We start from the raw sequence: 18,570 nt of genomic DNA on the forward strand, positions 1-18,570 counted from the left end.
TTATAGTCTTTAGTACTTGGGCTAGCTTTGAACTGCAATCCTCAGATCTCAGCCTCCTGAGTAGCTAGGATTACAGGCATGAGCCACCGTGCCCCGCTTAATGCTGTGCTTTTTGTGGAACTTATTTTAAATACATTTTTCTACTTTAAAAGTTTTCATAGTGGGATCTTTTAATTGCTCATCATAATTCTGAAAAAATGACATAGTTTACTAAATTTCCAACCTAGAACTATATTGGGGTATCCTGTACTCTCATATTTGAACTTTCTCTCTACATCTTCACCTTTCCCTTACATTTTTATCTACAGTCTCGCTCTACCCATCTTTCATCAGAGTATTCCTTCTTCTTTATGTTTCTTGTGTTCTCTCTAGTAAAGTGTCATCTCTAATGCCTTCACTCAGGCGAGTAAAGTAGTTGCTACCATGTGGCTTCTTGCTCCTCACTATGCTTTAACTTTCCTATAAATGTTGACTGACCTCTTCTTAAAATATTTCCCTTAGTTGGTTTCTAGGACATACAGCAGAATAGTTCTTTTGTTTTTTTCTTCTGTGCTCACTGCTTTATAAATACTCATAGTTCTCCTTTTTTTTTTTTTTTTTGCCAGTCCTGGGCTTGGGCTCAGGGCTTGAGCACTGTCCTTGGACTTTCTCAAGGCTAGCACTCTACCACTTGAGCTCAGCACCACTTCCGGCTTTTTGCTATGTATGTGGGGTACGGAGGAATCGAACCCGGGTCTTTGTGCATGCTAGGCAAGCACTCTACCACTAGGCCAAATTCCTGGCCCTATAGTTCTCCTTTTTACCACATCCACTCAAAGTAGGGCATTACCAGAAAAAATCATGATGACATTTTTTTCCTTTATATACTCTTCTCCAAGAGTCTTTACTGTTTCTACTAACTCAGCTACTGTTTTTGTTCAGATGGCTGCTTAGATGCATGTACACATATGTGTATATACACATGTGTGTATATGTGTTTAGCAGATTCCTAACTTAGATCCTAAACCTAACTTTAATCTCTCTGTTATATACTTTTGAATCGCAGACTCAATTTGTCCAAATCTGATTTTTTTTTCTTTTCTGGTATTGTACATCAGTAAACTACTATTATTCTCTAAACCATCATGTGTGTGTGCTAGACATTTCAAGATAGGCTTGAATTCGCTATCTTCTGACTGATCAATTCCTGTTGGTTTTTCTTGTAAAGTAGTAGTAATCCATCTTTTTTTTCTTTTTTCCTTTTTCTTTTTATTTCTTTTTTTTTTTTTTTTTGGAGATAAGAGTCTCAGGTCCTTTTGTGCCAGGGCTGGCTTTGAACCTTGATCCTCAGATTTCAGCCTCTTGAGTAGGATTACAGGCGTGAGTCACTGTGCCCGACTTCCATCTTTTTTTTTTTTTCTATGATAGACCTTCTTCAGCTTTTCTTCAGTCAATATTGAATTCTAGCAGTACTTTCTGATTGTCAGATGCATATAATAAGCACATGAATTGTTTCCTTGCCTGTATTTCCATTCCATTTTCTCATTTGGGAATTTTACATAGTTAATTTGTCATGTATTTCTCCTCTAGAAGAAAACTTAAAAGAATGTCTCCTCAGTACCTCAGAAAGTGCCAAGGTAGAATAAGGCCTAATACATGTTTTGAGTCAGATTGAATATTCTTGTTAGTCCAGTTCCAAGGAGGGAAGATGTGTTTCAGATAAGAGGCTTATTTTTTCAAAGAGGAAACCAGAGAGATGCAAAGGAAACATTTGAACATTAGACCAAGATCCATCAAAAGTGGTTTATAAGCTTGGTGTGGTAGTACGTGCCTCCCCAGACTTGCAGAGGCTGAGGCAGGAGGATTGTGAGTTCAAGGACAGCCTGTGCTACATAGTGAATTTGAGACCAGCCTAAACTAGTGTTTAACAAAAAAATAGTGATTCATAGACTAGTGAATGAAACATTATAATGTTTAAATCAGTTTTTCCAGAAAATGTAATTTATGAAAGTAATACTTTGAGGGTAAATAGGGTTGTATTTTGTAGAGACCTTAGCTAGAAGGAAAAATGATGAGAGGACTTCATTTAGAAAATGAATGAATGTCTTTCACAGGCTGCTAGTTCAATTGATGCTGAAGATGGATTGAGGTTCATGCAAGAGATGATTGAGTTATCAAGTCAACAGCAGAAAGAACAACAGCTGCCTCCAAGAGCTGTGCAAATTGTCTCCCACCCATTTTTTGGGAGGGTAGTATTGACTGCTGGACCAGCTCAGTTTGGGCCAGATCTGTCTAAACATAAAGAGGTATGTCCACTGAAATAGATTTGTTGGAATTAAATTTAAAATATGAAATATTTTCTTTTTTCCTTTAAGTTCAATAGTTTTCATTTATTTGAAAAATCATATGCTAGGGTTATAGCCCAGTGGATGTTAAGGATATACAAGATTTAGTCCCCAGTACCACAAAAAACAAACCAACAAACAAAATGTTAAACAGAAACCTATTCAGTTTCTCAGATTTAAATCAAGGAAGGATGTATACTTTAAATTTGTATAGGGTATATAGTATATTTTTAGAATTTTATGGACAATGTAGTTCAGTAAGACTGAGATGTATATCAGTGAGAGAGTGCATACTGAGCATGTGTAAGATGCTAAGTGTAAGATGCTGAGTTCAAGTCACTCTGAAATATAAAATATTGCTCTCTTCTCTAATACCTTTATCTAGAAATCATCTTTAGCTTTTGTAATAACCAATATAACTGTTCTTTGGTCAAAGATCTAACTCAGTAGCTTAGTGTAGCAAACAGCTAAATGCAAAGGTGCTGTGGCTTTAGTGGCTGTGGAGAGAGATTTCAAACAGTCCTTTTTTTTGTTATAATAAAAGCAACAAAGACCTCTTCAGCTGAACAGTTCAGAGGTTTATCTACTAATGATGGCAAGTTTGCAGTTATAGAACCCTACTATCTTGACAGTCTAAAGCTTTTCCACTCCTATTTCTCCTAATTGAAACTTTGTCCGGATATATTTTAAGTTATGTAGATTTAGAGGTTGATATTCATTTCATTTCCCAACTATTATGTTTCCTGTATTTGAGGCTCTGCTTGCCTTGTATCAGTTACTTTAAAAAAAAAAAAAAGACCTATCCAGTCTAGAGAGGAAGAAAGTTAAAATAACTCGGAATAATTAGTTCTCTGGTAGTTTAATTTTCTAGGAGGAGCTTGCTAATTCATATGATTTAAACCAATTTTTTTCCCTCTTTCAAAAACTTTACTGGTTACCATGGTGGTTTAAAAATGTCTCCCATCTGTTGTAAATGTGGGTTATAGTATGCAGCAAATCTGCCTACAGGTTTTAACCGTATCACTGACTAATGTTGTGTCTTTGAGAAAATTATTTAACCCAAATCTTAGTTTCCCCAAATGTAAAATGGAAATACTATGTTTCTCTTAGAGTCATTGTAAAGATCAGACTAGTAATGTAGATAAAAATGCTTTATAAAATGAAAACTACAATGAAGTAATCCTTCAGTGCTCTGATATGCAAAATATATAAAACAGAGAAAGTTGTGGCATGTATAAGTCTCATATGTTATCAAAAAGAATGAGTTGCATTTCTCTTGAAATTTTAGATACTGAACATTAATGGCTAGATTATGATTTGAGAAGACAGAAAGTTTTAGGTTACTTTTTATTTCTGACAGACAAGAGGATTTGTTGCCAGCAGTAAACCATATAATGGTTGTTCAGAGCTTACTAATCCTGAGGCAGTGACGGGGAAAATTGCACTGGTTCAGAGGGGACAGTGCATGTTTGCAGAAAAGGCACGCAATATCCAGAATGCTGGGGCCATTGGTGGCATTGTTATTGGTAAGTAATTTTCTATGCCATTGTGTTGATTAGGAGGCTGTGTTTTTTAAGGATTTTTTCCTTTTTATGTTCTAAAATTTAATAAATGTATCATGTTATTTTTATTTTGACAACAGAAAGGAAGATAATTCAGTGACTCTTAATAATTTTTGTATATCTAATGCCTTTGTTTTGAAAGCCTAGAGTGTTTTTTTAATGTGGATATCAGTGAAAATAGTTGCTGTATGCCCTGAAGATGGGGTGGGTAAAGGGAGATGTGCACATGAGATCCTAAGATCCTTAGTGTGAGATTGACCACTGCCACCAGTGGAACCAGGGGAAATTTCCAGTCCTCCACAGATACACAGGCCTGTAGACAAAGTCTTGGGTGCAGTTCCTGGCTCTGCCACAGAGCTGCAGTGTAATCTTGGCCAACTTTCGTCATTTTATCTCTTATTCTGAAAATAGTCTTTTGTATTCCAGTAAGATGGTAACGACCTTTAAAGAGTTGTGAAGTTTAAAGATAATATGTGTAAAATGTCCATAGATATAAACACTAATTGTTAGCAAATTTTGATAAAAATTTGGATTTTTTTCCCCACAGAAATTACATATTACTTGCTTTAAATCATTTTACTCATAAATTTCCACCAATGTTTTGCTTTGTTATTATATTAAGACATACACATGATGACTTGACATGGTCAACACAGATTTTTCTGTTTAAATAGTTTGCATTCAGAAAGAACTAGCGGACCCTGGTCACCTCTTAATTTTGAATTCTTATAAATTGTTTTTCTCACAGAGAAAATTCAGTTTACATTTTTCTTTCTCACAACTAGGATGGAATTTTGAATTGAGAGCAAATGAAAAGGTATTTAAAGGGCTAGTGGTAGGGTGAGCTGTGGGGAGACATACCTGTAACCCCAGCTGTGTGGGAGACAGAGGTAGGAGGTCTCACTTTGAAGCCACACTGAGCAGAAAATCAACCAGACCCTATCTCAGTTGACAAGCGAGGTGTGCTTGTGATTTCAGCTATGTGAGAGGCCTAGGTAGGGAGATAGGGAGATGAACGGGGTCTGGCTGGATGAAAACATGAGACCGTCAGAGAGATAGCTTAAGCTAAAGGGGCTAGGGACATAGCCCAAGCAGAGTTCCTGCCTAGGAAGAAGAGGCTGTGAATTCATGCTGTAGGTACCATCAAAAGTAAGTAAATAGGGCCAGGGAGTTTGGCTAGTGGTAAAGTGCTTGCTTAGCATTCATGAAGACCTGGATTCGATTCCTCAGAACCACATACGTAGAAAAAAGCCAGAAATGGTGTAGTGGGCTCAATTGGTAGAGCTCTAGCCTTGAGAAAGCCCAAGGACTGCACTTAGGCCCTTAGTTTAAGTCTAGGACTGGCAAAAAAAAAAAGTAAGTACTTTATAAAACGCAAATAAAGATTAGTAGTGTAGTGCTGTAGAATGCTCTGCATTCTATCCCTATCACCATTGGGAAAAGGAAAAGTCATTTAAAATCAAGTTAGGTCTTATTCCATATAGATCTTCCCGAGTTAATTTAATGGATTAATAAATTTCATTAGAGGAATATTAGGGGAAATTCTGTTTAGTAACTGAATCAGCAGCTGGAAACCATAGGCTAATCCTGTCCCATGCCTGTTGTTGTAACTATATGTTTCACTAGGACACAGTCACACTGGTCTGTGTGCATGTTATTGTCATTGCTTGGAGCCACAGAGGTGAATCACTGCAGTTATAAGCCTCAGTAGTTACTGTGTCAGGTGTACGGCTCCCTGACTCCTGAATTAAGACATCATCTTTGTCATTACTTAATTTTCACATTGAATTTAGTATCTTACTATTACTATTCTTTTAGACATTTCTTCTTTTTTTGTGTGTGGGGGTAGGGGGAGGTTGGGACTTGAACTCTGGGCCAGGCATTGTCCCTGAGCTCTTCAGCTCAAGGCCACCACTCTGCCCCTTGAGCCACAATGACACTTCCGGTTTTCTAGTAGTTAATTGGAGGTAAGAGTCTCACAGACTTTAGTACCTGGGCTGGCTTTAACCGAAATCCTCAGATCCCAGCCTCCTGAAGCTAGGAGTACAGGTGTGAACCACCATGCCCAGCAGACATTTCTTCTTGAGCAAGTCTTGTTTTGGGGGAGGAAGGGAAAATAGTTCTATCACTGAAATATAAGATATTAAGTTTTTCTGTTTCTATGCTTTTGTCTAAGTATCTGAAAATTTTATAGTCCTAATCATAGAATTTTATGTTCTGTTCTTTCTATATATTATTTATTATGTCTGTTTTCTTCTATGTTCTATTGAGTAGTTCATTATAATATATTTATAACAGTAAAATGTTAGGCTCAATTGTACACATTATAAATGACATTCCATTAAACTTCGATGAATAAACTCTTTTGCTACTTTTAAATTATTTCTTTAATGATAAATCTGTTAACAGATAAAAAGTAATAATAATTGCAGAGTCTTTTCAATGGGCAGCAGTCCTGATGCTTGCTGTGTTCGTTTTCTGGTTAGATGACAATGAGGGGAGCAGCAGTGATACTGCCCCTCTGTTCCAGATGGCAGGTGATGGGAAGGACACAGATGACATCAAGATTCCCATGCTGTTCTTATTCAGCAAAGAAGGAAGCATCATACTGGATGCCATCCGGGAATATGAGGAGGTAGAAGTGCTCCTTTCTGATAAAGCAAAAGATCGAGGTAAGAGTCAAAACACTTTGTTTTTTCTACAGGTGAGCAGTAATTTGATAAGAGTGAATCACAAAAAAAGTAGGTTTTGCTTGTTTGCTTTCGTTGACTGGTAAATAACTTTTTTTTTTTGTTTTTTTCTTTTTTTCTCATGGGCTTAAACTCAGGGCCTGGGCAATGTCCTTGAACTTTCTCAAGGCTAGCACTCTACCACTTGAGCCACAGTATCACTTCCAGCTTTTTCTTGTTTATGTGCTATTGAGGAAGCGAACCCAGGGTTCTGTAAATGCTGTGCAAGCAAGCACTCTACCTCTAGGCTATGCTCCCAGAGATGATTTTAAAATAAATTTTCCTTTTGGAATTAAGAATAATAAAGCATTTATTTTCTCTCTTGGCTGACTTCAGACATGTTCTATCAGTAATTTATCATGTTTACTATGATTTTGTCTAGCTCATAAGAAAATTGGTTTAGCCAAGTGCTGTTTGCTCATCTCTGTGATTTACCTACTCAGAAGAAGACTGAGGTCCAGAGGACCACAGTTGGTGTCAGCCTGGGCAGGAAAGTCCATGGGCCTCCATTTCCAAAATAATCTCCAACTAGGCTGGCCCAAGTGATAGAATGCCAGCCAAGAAAGAAAAAGAACCAGTGGAAGATGCTAAGTCCAAACCCTATACTGTCAACAAAATAAATTTAAGCCACTTTAGCATCCAGAAATGTTCACCATTTCAATTTCATTGATAATACATCTTAAATTTGCTTTATAAGGAATAAGAAACTATTGCTTAAATGTTACTTTATGCATTGTGTTAGCAGTGGATCTCAGTAACAAGTGATAATTACATGACCACTGCCTTGCTGAGGGCCATAGAAGTCTTTCCACTGAAATCTTTTTGTTGTTGTTGTCGCTGTTGTTGTTTATAGGCTTGAACTTAGGGCCTTGGCCCTGTCTCTGAGCTCTTTTGCTCAAGGCTGGCTCTCTACCGCTCTGAGCCCCAGCTCCACTTCCTGTTTTTTTGAGTGGTTGATGGGACAAGAGTCTCACGGAGATTTTTTAAGAATTTAATTTTGCAGTAGAGATGGTGTGCGGAGGGGTCACAGTTAAATAAATAAGGTCATTTCTTGTCTGATGTTGTTCCCCATCTCCTTCATTTTTCTCCTACTTTCCTCCCCCACCCCCCCAAAGTTGTGAAATTCATTTCCAGCTTCATGTCTTGTGAGTATCACTGTTGCATTGGTTCATCCCTTTGTTTTTTTTTAACCATTTTGTTCTTTCCCTCCCCTTCGCCAACTCACATAAACATATACAAGACACAGGATACTAGAATCAAAAACCTTGACCAATAGGGGGTAAATGAAGGAGGAGGGGACAAAAAGAAAAAGAAATCACATGTTATATTAAAAACAATAATAAAAAAAAACCTTGGTTCCATTCCTTGGAGTTCATTTCAGTTAGTCTCATTTTATATGATCATATTTTTCTGCCAGAGCTGGCTTTGAAATGTGATCCTCTTAGCCTCCTGATTAACTAAGCCACTGATGTCTGAGGAGAGATCTATTTTTGTCATACAGGTGTTTAACAGTTACAAGAATTACAAATATCCCTGAAAAAGATATCATGCTGTAAATTATAGGAGTATATAGTTATCTCTTGGCCAAAGTGTTCCTTAGTAATTTGAAATTCATTTAAACCTTAACTAAGTATATGTGAAGTATATGTGAAGGCAAGGGCTTACCTGTTCCTTTTATAGTTTTATTCCAAGAGATGGGGGAGAAGTCAAGGCAAGTGAGTTAGGCTGCAGTTCTGCATGTGGTTGTATTCTTTCTGATCAGTTTGAGACACCATGTAGAGAGAGCTTGCCTCCTCCCATCCCCTTAAATACATGGAGTTGTCTGATTTATATAGGTAAGGTTCCTGTGGCCTGTAAGGAATAAATGTGCAGGAGATTGATTCAGTTCAGTATAACTTGGAAGTGAGACATCTGTTTGGTTTTTAATTTATTTATTTATTTATTTTTTAAATCTTATTATTTATTTACTTTTGCCGGTACCAGGGCTTGAACTCAAGGCGTAAGCACTGTCCTTGGGCTTTCTCAAGGCTAGAGCTCTACAACTTGAGCCCCAGCACCACTTCCAGCTTTTTTTTTTTTTTTTTTTTTGCCAGTCTTGGGCTTGAGCCCAGGGCCTGAGCACTGTCCTTGGACTTTCTCAAGGCTAGAGCTCTACCACTTGAGCCTCAGCACCACTTCCGGCTTTTTTCTATGTATGTGGTGCCGAGGAATTGAACCCGGGTCTTCATGCATGCTAGGCAAGCACTTTAACCACTAGGCCAAACTCCCAGCCACTCTTTTTTTTTTTTTTTTTAAAGTGTATGTGGTACTGGTCTTTGCGCATGCTAGGCAAGCACTATACCACTAGGCCAAACTCCCAGCCTGAGACATCTGTTTTTAAAGGCACATTAACAATCTAAGACTTATCTTTGTCTGACTTCCTATATTACTTTTATTCTTCTTTGAGATTCTTTGAGTATCAAGTGTTTAAGAGCAGTAGAGTGAGTGAGTAGGATGTATGCATGTAAGGATATGTAGTTGGGAATAGAATACAATGTAAAGATTTTCTAATCATCTTAAATTCTCCTGTGTATCTGATCACTCCCATCCTTTCTAAATTGGGATCTTCTTTTTTACATACATGCATTTAGGTACATCAGACACAGACAGAATAATAATCTTTGTAACTTTTTAATGCCTTTGCTTTTCCCCCCACATTTTGTGCTACCATTGGAATTTCAGCAGCAATATTAAAAGGTAAAATGATTCCAAACTACATTATTAATAGTAGTAAGTATCTTGCATTAATAAACCTTAAGTTATATACACATATGTGTGTTACGTGTATGCACACACACATATGTATATAATTTTATTTCAGTGATTACCATGATAATATCTTGTTTAATTTATTTTTATGTCTAATTAGCCATCCAACAATAGTGTTTACTGATCCTATCATCACAGATTCTGTGAATATACATTGCCAGGGTAGATGACTTTACTAACCCATGTCTGTGCAAGTGACACTCTAGCACAATGTTGTTCTTTGGGTATTTATTATCTAACATCCTTACTTGAAAATGTAAAATACTTAAAGTACTGGCTTGTTTAAATGGGCATAAATACACAAAGGATTAGGACTGATAGGATTAGGGTAGAAGATGTACTTCCAATGTCAAAGAAAGAATATGGTGATTTCTGCTAGAGGTGGGGGGAGTCTTTGGGAATAGTGCTCCATAATGATCTTGAAATTGATGGGCACTTTATTTAAATGATACTTTAAAAACATTTGAATTTCACTCCTGTTATAGAGTGACCCTTTGATAAAAGGTTTTAAAAATCATCTTTTTTATTTAATAGTTCTTTGAGAATTATGAACTCATATTAACTAAACCAGTAATACATTATAATTAATATTTATCACTGTACAAAGATCAATGGCAACAACTTATTGAACTTAATGAAGTCGCCTTTTTCATTCACCTAGGATAATAGCCTAATAATTTATGGTCTGTAGTGATGATCATTGATTTGTTCTATTATATTACCACATTGGGCATGGAAACCTGCAGCAAAATCTTCTGATAACCGGGTAAAGTCGAGGCTTCTGAGAATAGAAGTGTTGTGGTTACTACTGTATATGTGTACAATTAATATAGCCTCAAAAACTCAAATAATAAAATGTCCTCTAAAATTTCTCTAAAATGACCTCCTATTACAAAGACATACTGTTCTTCATAAAGTCACATTGAGCTGATGAAGTGGTCCTTTGCATATACAGAAAATAGGAGCCTTCAAAGAAGTGCTCACCACCTTCTTACTGTGATGATAAATTACAGCCAGTAGTATTCTCATATCTGAAGCCATCCTCTACCCGTTAGCCACAAATACATGGTTTCCTTCAGAAATGAAAGCAGTAATTTCTTTTTTTTTTTTTTTTTTTTTTCTTTTTGCCAGCCCTGAGCTTGAGCTCAGGGACTGAGCACTGTCCTTGGACTTTTCTCAAGGCTAGAACTCTATCACTTGAGCCTCAGCACCAATTCCAGCTTTTTTCTATGTATTGGTACCAAGGAATCGAACCTGGGTCTTCATGCATGCTAGGCCACTAGGCCAAACTCCTGGCTTGAAAGAAAGTAGTAATTTCTGAAGTGGAGATGCTACTTCCTTGGGCCAAACAAGTGACATTTCTGAGTTAATTTGTCCACAATCTGTTAAACAAATATGTGCAATACTGTGTTTCTTATGTGTCTCATCTTTCCAGAATTTCAGTTTAGAAAGATGCTTAATTCCAAACCTATCCCTGCAAAAGACAGTGTATTGTTAATATTCCTTGCTTTCTGTAAACACTGAATGTTCAGATGAATGAGTGAATGATCGTAGAATGTCCAGTCATCTAGTGGTTGCATAGGTTCTTTTCCCCTTTTAGTAGCAAAATGATTTTTTTTTTGGTATTTTGAGATTTTCTTTATTCTTCTCTGCGTGTGTGTGTGTGTGTGTGTGTGTGTGTGTGTGTGTGTGTGTGTGTGTGTGTTTGGTACATAACTGTTCCTAAATGTGATATTTCATAGTTAGGATTGTAAAACTGTATGACCTCATATACTGGTGAGAACAGGTACATTGAAGAATTAGAACAATATGCAGACCTTAACTACTTTTGTACCATTTTTACTTTGCTGATTGCATCCTATATCTTTTTCAGTAACTTTGTAAAAAAACCAACACATTTTCTTGTATAGGTATCTTTGAAAATTCTCTCTCTTACCTCTTCCTCCCTTTCCCTCCCTACCTCTTTCCTTTCCTCTCCCTTCCTTCCTTCTCTCTCTCCTTTTCTCCATTCCCTTTCCCCCTCTCTCTTTTCTCTCTCATTTAGTTGATATTTGATGCTGTTCCTATAATGACCATTGTTGTCTTTTGCTTAAACCTGTTACAAGATCATGTAGAGGTATAACAAATGCTTTTACATAATCTCTCATTTTCCTGAGGTAACCAGGCAATGTTAAGTCAGGTGTGTAGTCTTTTCTACTTGCCTTTGTGCTTGCTTCATACATTTCAAAATTGTTACTTTTTTCTTTTTACAATAAGGTGAAATATTGTGAGTAAAATTTAGTAACTTGCTCTTTACAGTCAAATTTATATTAAAGACATCCTTTTTTAGCCAGTGGTAAACAGAATATTCTTGTAAAAGCTGCATAACACTTATATATCAACTATATTGTAACTTACCTACTTCACTGTTAAGCATTCAAATTATTTCCATATTTTTTAGTTTGTTTTAGTGTTATATACAGTGGTGTAGGAAGTATCCTGCATGTATCTACTTGCACAGTGATTTTGAGATTTAGTAAAATGGAATACTAGCAGAAAAGTTGTGGGATATTTTAATTTTAATAAAATGTAAATTGCAGTAGTGATTCACATCCTTCCAGCAAGATATGATAGTGTATTTCTTCTTCATTTTAGTCAGCATATTTTCCTTTTAGGGTATAATTTTTCATTGAGCTTGGTCTTGGTTTAACAGAGATGCATACCTATCTACTAAAGAGTACCTAGATGTGTGACTGCAGTAGACACATAAAGTACAGTTGAGAGAAATATCCTGAGAAGAGGAAGTAAGTGATGAGTAACAGATGTAAATGATGATACAACATTGAGAAGGTTAGTGATAAGAAGGTCAGAAACAAATTGATAAGTAAAGAGCTAAGTATGTCACAGTAAGGGGTTTAGGACCATACAAGAATGAAAGTATTTTCCCATGAATTTGTGACATAATTTCTTTCATTTAAATTTTTATATAAACAAATACTGAAATATTAATCCATTTAAAGCGCAAGTGTTTCCTATCCTTGTTCAGAAGATCACATCATGTTATTTTTACATAGTAGTTTCCTAAATTTTCTTCTGGACTTTTTACCCATTTTTTTTCCCTTTTGAGCCACATGGAATTTATGTATTTAATTTTTGTTATAGAGGCATTACACTTACATTTGCCAGGTATTGAGTGCATTTTTTTGAACAGGGTCACCTCTTCCTTCATTTTCCCTAGAATTTATTTATTTATATTGATTTATTTTATGTTATTATTATTTTTATTTAATTAATTTATTTATTTATTTATCTATTTATTTATTTTGCTGGGTCTGGGGCTTGATCTCAAGGCCTTGGCTTTGTCCCTGAGCCTCTCTGTGCTCAAGGCTTAGTACTGTACCACTTGAGCCACAGCATCGGTTTTTTTTTCTGTTTGTATGGTACTGAGGAATTGATACATCCCAGGGCTTCAGGGCTTCATGCAGGTGAGGCAAGCATTCTACCATGTTCCCAGCCCAGAATTAATTAATGACTTAATTTTGTCGGTTGTGGGACTTGAACTCTGCCACTTCTAGTTTTCTGGTGGTTAATTGGAAATAAGAGTCTCACAGACTTTTGTGTCCTGGGCTATTTTTAAACAGTGATCTTCAGATCTCAGTCTCCGGAGTAGCTACAATTACAGATATGAGCCACTGTTCCTGACCAGAATTTATTTTTAATATGTTAGGAGACTTGTCAATTATTTAACCATTTGTTAAGCAAATACTTATCAAGTTAAGAAACAAAAAATTTTAAGTAGAAATGGGATTCATTTTCTAATGATATGATTGCTCATTTGACATCTAAATTAGGGGATTGTTCAATAGTAAGACTTAGGTTTGTTTGTTTGTTTGTTTGTTTTGGTGGGTTATGGGGCTTGAACTCAGGGCCTGGGCACTGTCCCTGGGCTGTTCAGCTCAAGGCTGCTGCCCTACCCCTTGAACCATAGTCCCACATCCCCTTTTCTAGTGATTAATTGGAGGTACCAGTCTCACAGTCTTTAGTGCCTGGGCTGGCTTTGAACTGCCATCCTCAGATCTCAGCCTCCTGAGTAGCTAGGATTATAGGTCTGAGCCACTGTGCTGGGCTAGTAAGATTTTTTATTCAAGAACTTTCTGTTCTATGAATTTAATCAGGTCTTGTTTTATATTTTAATTTTAATCCTTAGAATTTAGCAGTATGAGTCCTGTACCTCTCATTATGAATTCAATTCTGTTTTGTAGCTTTTATTTCTGATCAAAAGAATATGGGATTTTACTTTTGCTAGTCTACTGAAGAGTTAGTGGTATTTACAGTTATTTTAATCTTATCAAATTCTTTTATTAATTTTGACAGTAATTTTTAAAATTAGAGTTGCTTTTAATTTTAGCATACAATTGCCACCTGAAAATAGAGATAATTGGATTATTTCTTTTCTTGTAATTATTCTCATTGTTCTATTTTCTTATTCTATTGTGTTAGCTATAGTATTTCTTAGTAACCTAGCCTAAGAAACCAGCGTCCAGCCTTTTTGGTTTCCCTGTCTCACTAAATTGTACCTCTTTTACAACTCAGAAGACACAGAATATGTGTTAGGACTCCTCAGTCACTCTCTTCTCACCCCCAAAATAAAACAAAATAAACATAAGGATGTGAATTTCTCTGATCAGCTAGTTCTAGCTGATCAAAGTGAATATATACACACTTATACTTTACTTCTTGCTCATATTTCCTTCCATTTTTTTCTAAATAGGTTCCATTTTCTTTAATAAACACTATCCTTTAAATTGCAGCTCAGGTGTTATTTTCTGAAAGAATCCCTTAACTTTCCTAAAACCACTTATCTCTTTCCAAATGTGTCACAGTTGTAGTTTTTCATTTACTCTGTAAATATCACTCTCTGAAAATACCCCTCCACCATTGGTAATAAATAAGGGCTGGTTAATGTGTGGGTTTGTACCTCATTTACCTATATCTCAGGTACTGTGCACTTTCTTGCATCTAGATGTCTTCAGGTGTGTGTTTAGATGTCTACCTGAACACATGGAAGAGGTAGAGCAGAATGGTATGTTGGGCAACAAGGCTGTTCGAGCACTTTTGTGTCAAAACTCTAAATAAATGCCTCTAGTAGTTTTTACTTACATTCATTATACAAGGTTTCTTCAACTTCCTACTAGAGTTTAGAATGATTTATGTAGAAATTTTAGTAAAAGACTTCTTGTCTTTCATTTTTACTCTTTGAGTTCTTTCTGACAATACTTCATTTGATCAATCACATTAACACCTGTAATCATCCATACTCTTGTTATCTGAATCATTGTGGCTTACAGAGTGGCAGTTTCACTTTTCCAAGAAATACTATTGTAAAATACAGTAACAATTGGTGCTGTTTAAACTTGTTTCTATTTATTATGTTTTGTTTCTATTTATTATGTTTGTATATGCAAGCTTCCTGCATTTAGACAGTAAATAAAATCCATATATTGCAAATTCATATAAATTTTCATATTATTTTTAGTGTTAGAGTCAGTCCTATCAGTTATTAGTCATTTTTTTCCCAATTCAGAACATTTCTGGTATTAGTATATTTTCCAAAATAAGATATATGGAAAAATCTGATCACATTATTAGATAGTTATTAGCAATTTTGGTACTCTATGCTCTGCATTAATAGTGATTATCTTTGTTTATTAATTTTATTGCAAAAATCCAGTGTTACTGGAGTTATAACAATAAATTTTTAAGAATGAAAGTAGCACGTTTGTCTCTTATACAGATCCTGAAATGGATAATGAAGAACAACCATCCTCTGAAAATGATTCTCAGAATCAAAGTGCTGAACAGATTGTATCAATTTCTCCAACAGTTGATTTGGTTGGTCAAGAGACTCCTGAAGAAAATTCTTTAAACTCTCCCTCAGAGTCATTATCTTCCACAGATACTGAGGATACTGCAACCATTTCCCCTCCTGAACAGACTACAAGTCCCACAGCAAACCATGAGACTCCAAGTCTTGATGGTGAATGTACAGACCTAGACAACCAACTTGAAGAACAATCAGAAATGGAGGAAAACTCCAATCCTGATGTTAGCTGGGATAAGAAGGCCCAGCCTATAGATTCCATATTAGCAGACTGGAATGAAGATATAGAAGCATTTGAAATGATGGAGAAGGATGAGCTATGACTCACTGAAAAACACAGTGGTGGGTATTTCAAAAGAACAGATAAACTGTGGTTATAAACACCCTAATACAAAGCAAGCTGTTCAGTGGGAGCTTTGAGTATGGATGAGCAACCACGTTCTGACTGGGATAGTAGTTATCATAGGAATCTGGAGCATGCTGATTCAAATTGACCTCCTTTAACCTGTCCTCTCAACAGCAGAAACTCACAACCCCCCTGCACCCCCCCCCACCTGCCCCAGATGACAGCATTGCACACCCTGTATGTCAGGGAAAGATTTCTGGGCATTCCTGGGAGCCATATTTCTACAGTCTCTGAATAGACAAGAAACAAACATTTCTGAGTGAATTGGGGCATAGGAGTTTATGTAGCTTTCTAATTAAAGGGTTTGGGGTTGGAGACCCTTTGGGGAAGATACAAATGAATACCATAAATTCTTTTATGCTGCCTTTACAAAACACTCATACATGACCTAAGCGGTTATGAAGCAAATGCAATCCAGTAGAACAAGTTTCCACTCATCACTTTTTCACTGGCTTCATAGAGGACAGATGTTCAGGATGACTTGAGATTTTCCCCTCCTAACTATGTCCTTTTTATTTAAACCAAAGGTAAAGCCAGAATGCTTTCCTAGAGAGTTTCTCCATAGCCTAATCAATGGGACCAGGATAAAAAGTCACATAATAGACTGGAAATTTGTTACTTAGTATTTCTCATAAATGGAGCAAGGGAGAAGCTAATGTTGTAATACAGATTTCTCACTGGGCCTTCCATAGGGGAAGCCATGTCAACTCTGAAGTGGATCTTAGGATAGTATATTTGTGGGCTACAATACTTTGTAGTTTGATTCTCTGGGTTATCTTAGCCATTGGCCCTACTTCATCTCATGATAGGTGTGTAGGATCCCTAATGGCTGTTCCATTTCTCTGTCCTCTGGAGCCATGATGAAACTGTGAAAGTGATCTAAAAAAATTCCTGGGTAGCTACTGCTTTCTCCTTGAAAACTGATTTCTGATGTTATCACCTGGGGAGTCTTTGGCATTTTCTGTTGAATCATAGTTTTAAGGTTTTGTTTTAATTAATATTCCTTCTGATATGGACTTGAAAATTGATCTATGGGGCCCTGTGTAAAAAATATTACACGACAGCAATTATATATAGCCATACAGCTTAATGAAAACATTTTTCCTTTTCTTTTTTGTTTTTGATGGCAGTCTGGAGCTGGCTACATTTAACTTTAAAAAAAAAATGGTCAATTATATTGGTAGACAGCCCTGTATTGCAATCATGACTTTACTCATTTTATTTATTTTTTAAGCTTGATCAGTTGTAAGGACATATTTGAGAGGCTTAATTCTTTTCTCTTTACCATGACATTACAAAATAATCTTTTCCTGAAACATGGTTTTGAGGTACTGAATAACTTACATATGGAGCTGTTCAAGAACAGCAGTGCTGTATTGTAGTTATGTATATTAGTGTACAGCGTGTTAGATCCCAGGTAAACATATTCTCTTATAAGGGGCTAAATACCTGCTTTCAAAGGTTCCAGCTAAACATAATTGAATCAGCAAGAATAAGTCTTATGGATAATTCACTTGTGGGGGGTGGGTGGAAGAGTAGAATAGCAAGACTTCTGTTGACTCTTAACTAATCCTGACACCAAAACCAGTAACTTTAGTCTCTCTGCATGTGAAATTTGGTATGAGAAGATAGAACTATAATACATACAGTATACAGAAGGATAGACATAGTGCTTTATTCATCTTAACTGCAAAGCTGCCAAAATAGCTGAAGCTTAATTACTTCGCTTGGTTTATAGGACTGGGGCTTGGAGAAAAGGAGCAGATGTTCTTCTAAGATTTTGATTACAGAAGCCTTATATACATTTGATTTAATCTTGCATTTGTGTCTCAAAGCCATTTTGTCCATGTCTTAACTCCTCTGAGTTTTCAAAACAGCCTTTTTCCCTCAAGAACTTGATGGCGTGAGGGAGGCTGCGGCACACTAGGAAGGGCTCGCTTACTGCCGCTCTCCCGTCCCTTGGCCTTTAGGGGGCGTTGTTGCTCTTCACTGAGATTTAGAAGCAAAGTGTTCAAATCCTTTTAAGAAAAAAGAAAAAGGAAAGGAAGAAAAGAGAAAAGAAAAATTTCCAGTTATATTTAATACTCAGAAGGAATGATCCCAATTTTTCCAGTTAAAAATATATGTTAGGTTTCAAACACTAATATTATTGTTGACTCTGCAATCATTTGTTTATTTGACATACTGCCACAGAGTAGTTTTTGAGTTCATTTAAAAATTCCAACTGTATTAGACTTTTAAAAATGTTTTGTTTGTTAAATACCTTTCATAGCTATATTATTTACTTGCTGAAGATTCACAGGAGGGGGGTGTGTTCCTGAATTTAGAAACATCTGGTCTACCTCAGTTAAATGTTGACTGCTTTGAAATAGAGCTGAAGTGATCACCACAGCCATAAAATTGTTTAGCTAGGAAAGATTTATATAATGTTTACAAACCTGGAATCAAGTAAGGATTTTACCTGGAAGTTAAAAGTTAGATATTTTAGAGCAAGTATTAATTTGGGTATTTTCAACTTTTAAAAACTTGTTTACCTAATAAAAATAGTTATTGTTTGGGGTTTTTTTTGCATGTAAAAGTCCATTGAAATATAACTTTCAATAATTTTCCCATCAGGTTTAAGCATGAAAGACTTGTAATTTACTAGATATCTTTGGGATGGGATTTTTTTTTTGTAATAGGTTGTCTTTTCTTTTTTCTTTTTAACTTTTAATAAGCTTCCAAAAAGAATGTAATTGTTTCAGAACAAATTATTTTGTGACATTTTATTCCCCCCCACAGTATTAGAGATTTTAAAATGAAAAATTGTGCACTTTCTGATTTTAATTTCTCAAGAATCTTTTTAAATTTAAATTGCCATAATACAACCTTTTATAGAAAA

At 35.9% G+C, this 18,570-nt stretch overlaps 1 protein-coding gene across 6 annotated transcripts in view; it reads left to right on the forward strand.

Annotated features, from left to right (window-relative positions):
- Nucleotides 1-15,678, forward strand: part of Edem3 (ER degradation enhancing alpha-mannosidase like protein 3) — a 71,034-nt gene extending 55,356 nt beyond the window's left edge. For 3 of the 6 annotated variants that reach the window (XM_090340247.1, XM_090340248.1, XM_090340252.1), the window contains exons 17-21: nucleotides 2,094-2,285; nucleotides 3,685-3,850; nucleotides 6,373-6,558; nucleotides 9,337-9,384; nucleotides 15,197-15,678. In XM_090340247.1, coding sequence (XP_090196373.1) covers nucleotides 2,094-2,285; nucleotides 3,685-3,850; nucleotides 6,373-6,558; nucleotides 9,337-9,384; nucleotides 15,197-15,606 — 1,002 coding nt within the window. In that variant the 3' untranslated portion in view covers nucleotides 15,607-15,678. Of the gene's footprint in view, nucleotides 1-2,093; nucleotides 2,286-3,684; nucleotides 3,851-6,372; nucleotides 6,559-9,336; nucleotides 9,385-12,115; nucleotides 12,231-15,196 lie in introns of those variants that run through there. The other 3 variants (XM_090340249.1, XM_090340251.1, XM_090340253.1) reach the window with 2 other exon arrangements.
- The last annotated feature ends 2,892 nt before the right edge of the window (nucleotides 15,679-18,570 follow it).

The sequence above is a fragment of the Megascapheus bottae genome, chromosome 10, assembly GCF_031878675.1.
Source record: "Megascapheus bottae isolate mThoBot1 chromosome 10, mThoBot2.hap1, whole genome shotgun sequence".
In the NCBI taxonomy this organism is placed as follows: domain Eukaryota; kingdom Metazoa; phylum Chordata; class Mammalia; order Rodentia; family Geomyidae; genus Megascapheus; species Megascapheus bottae.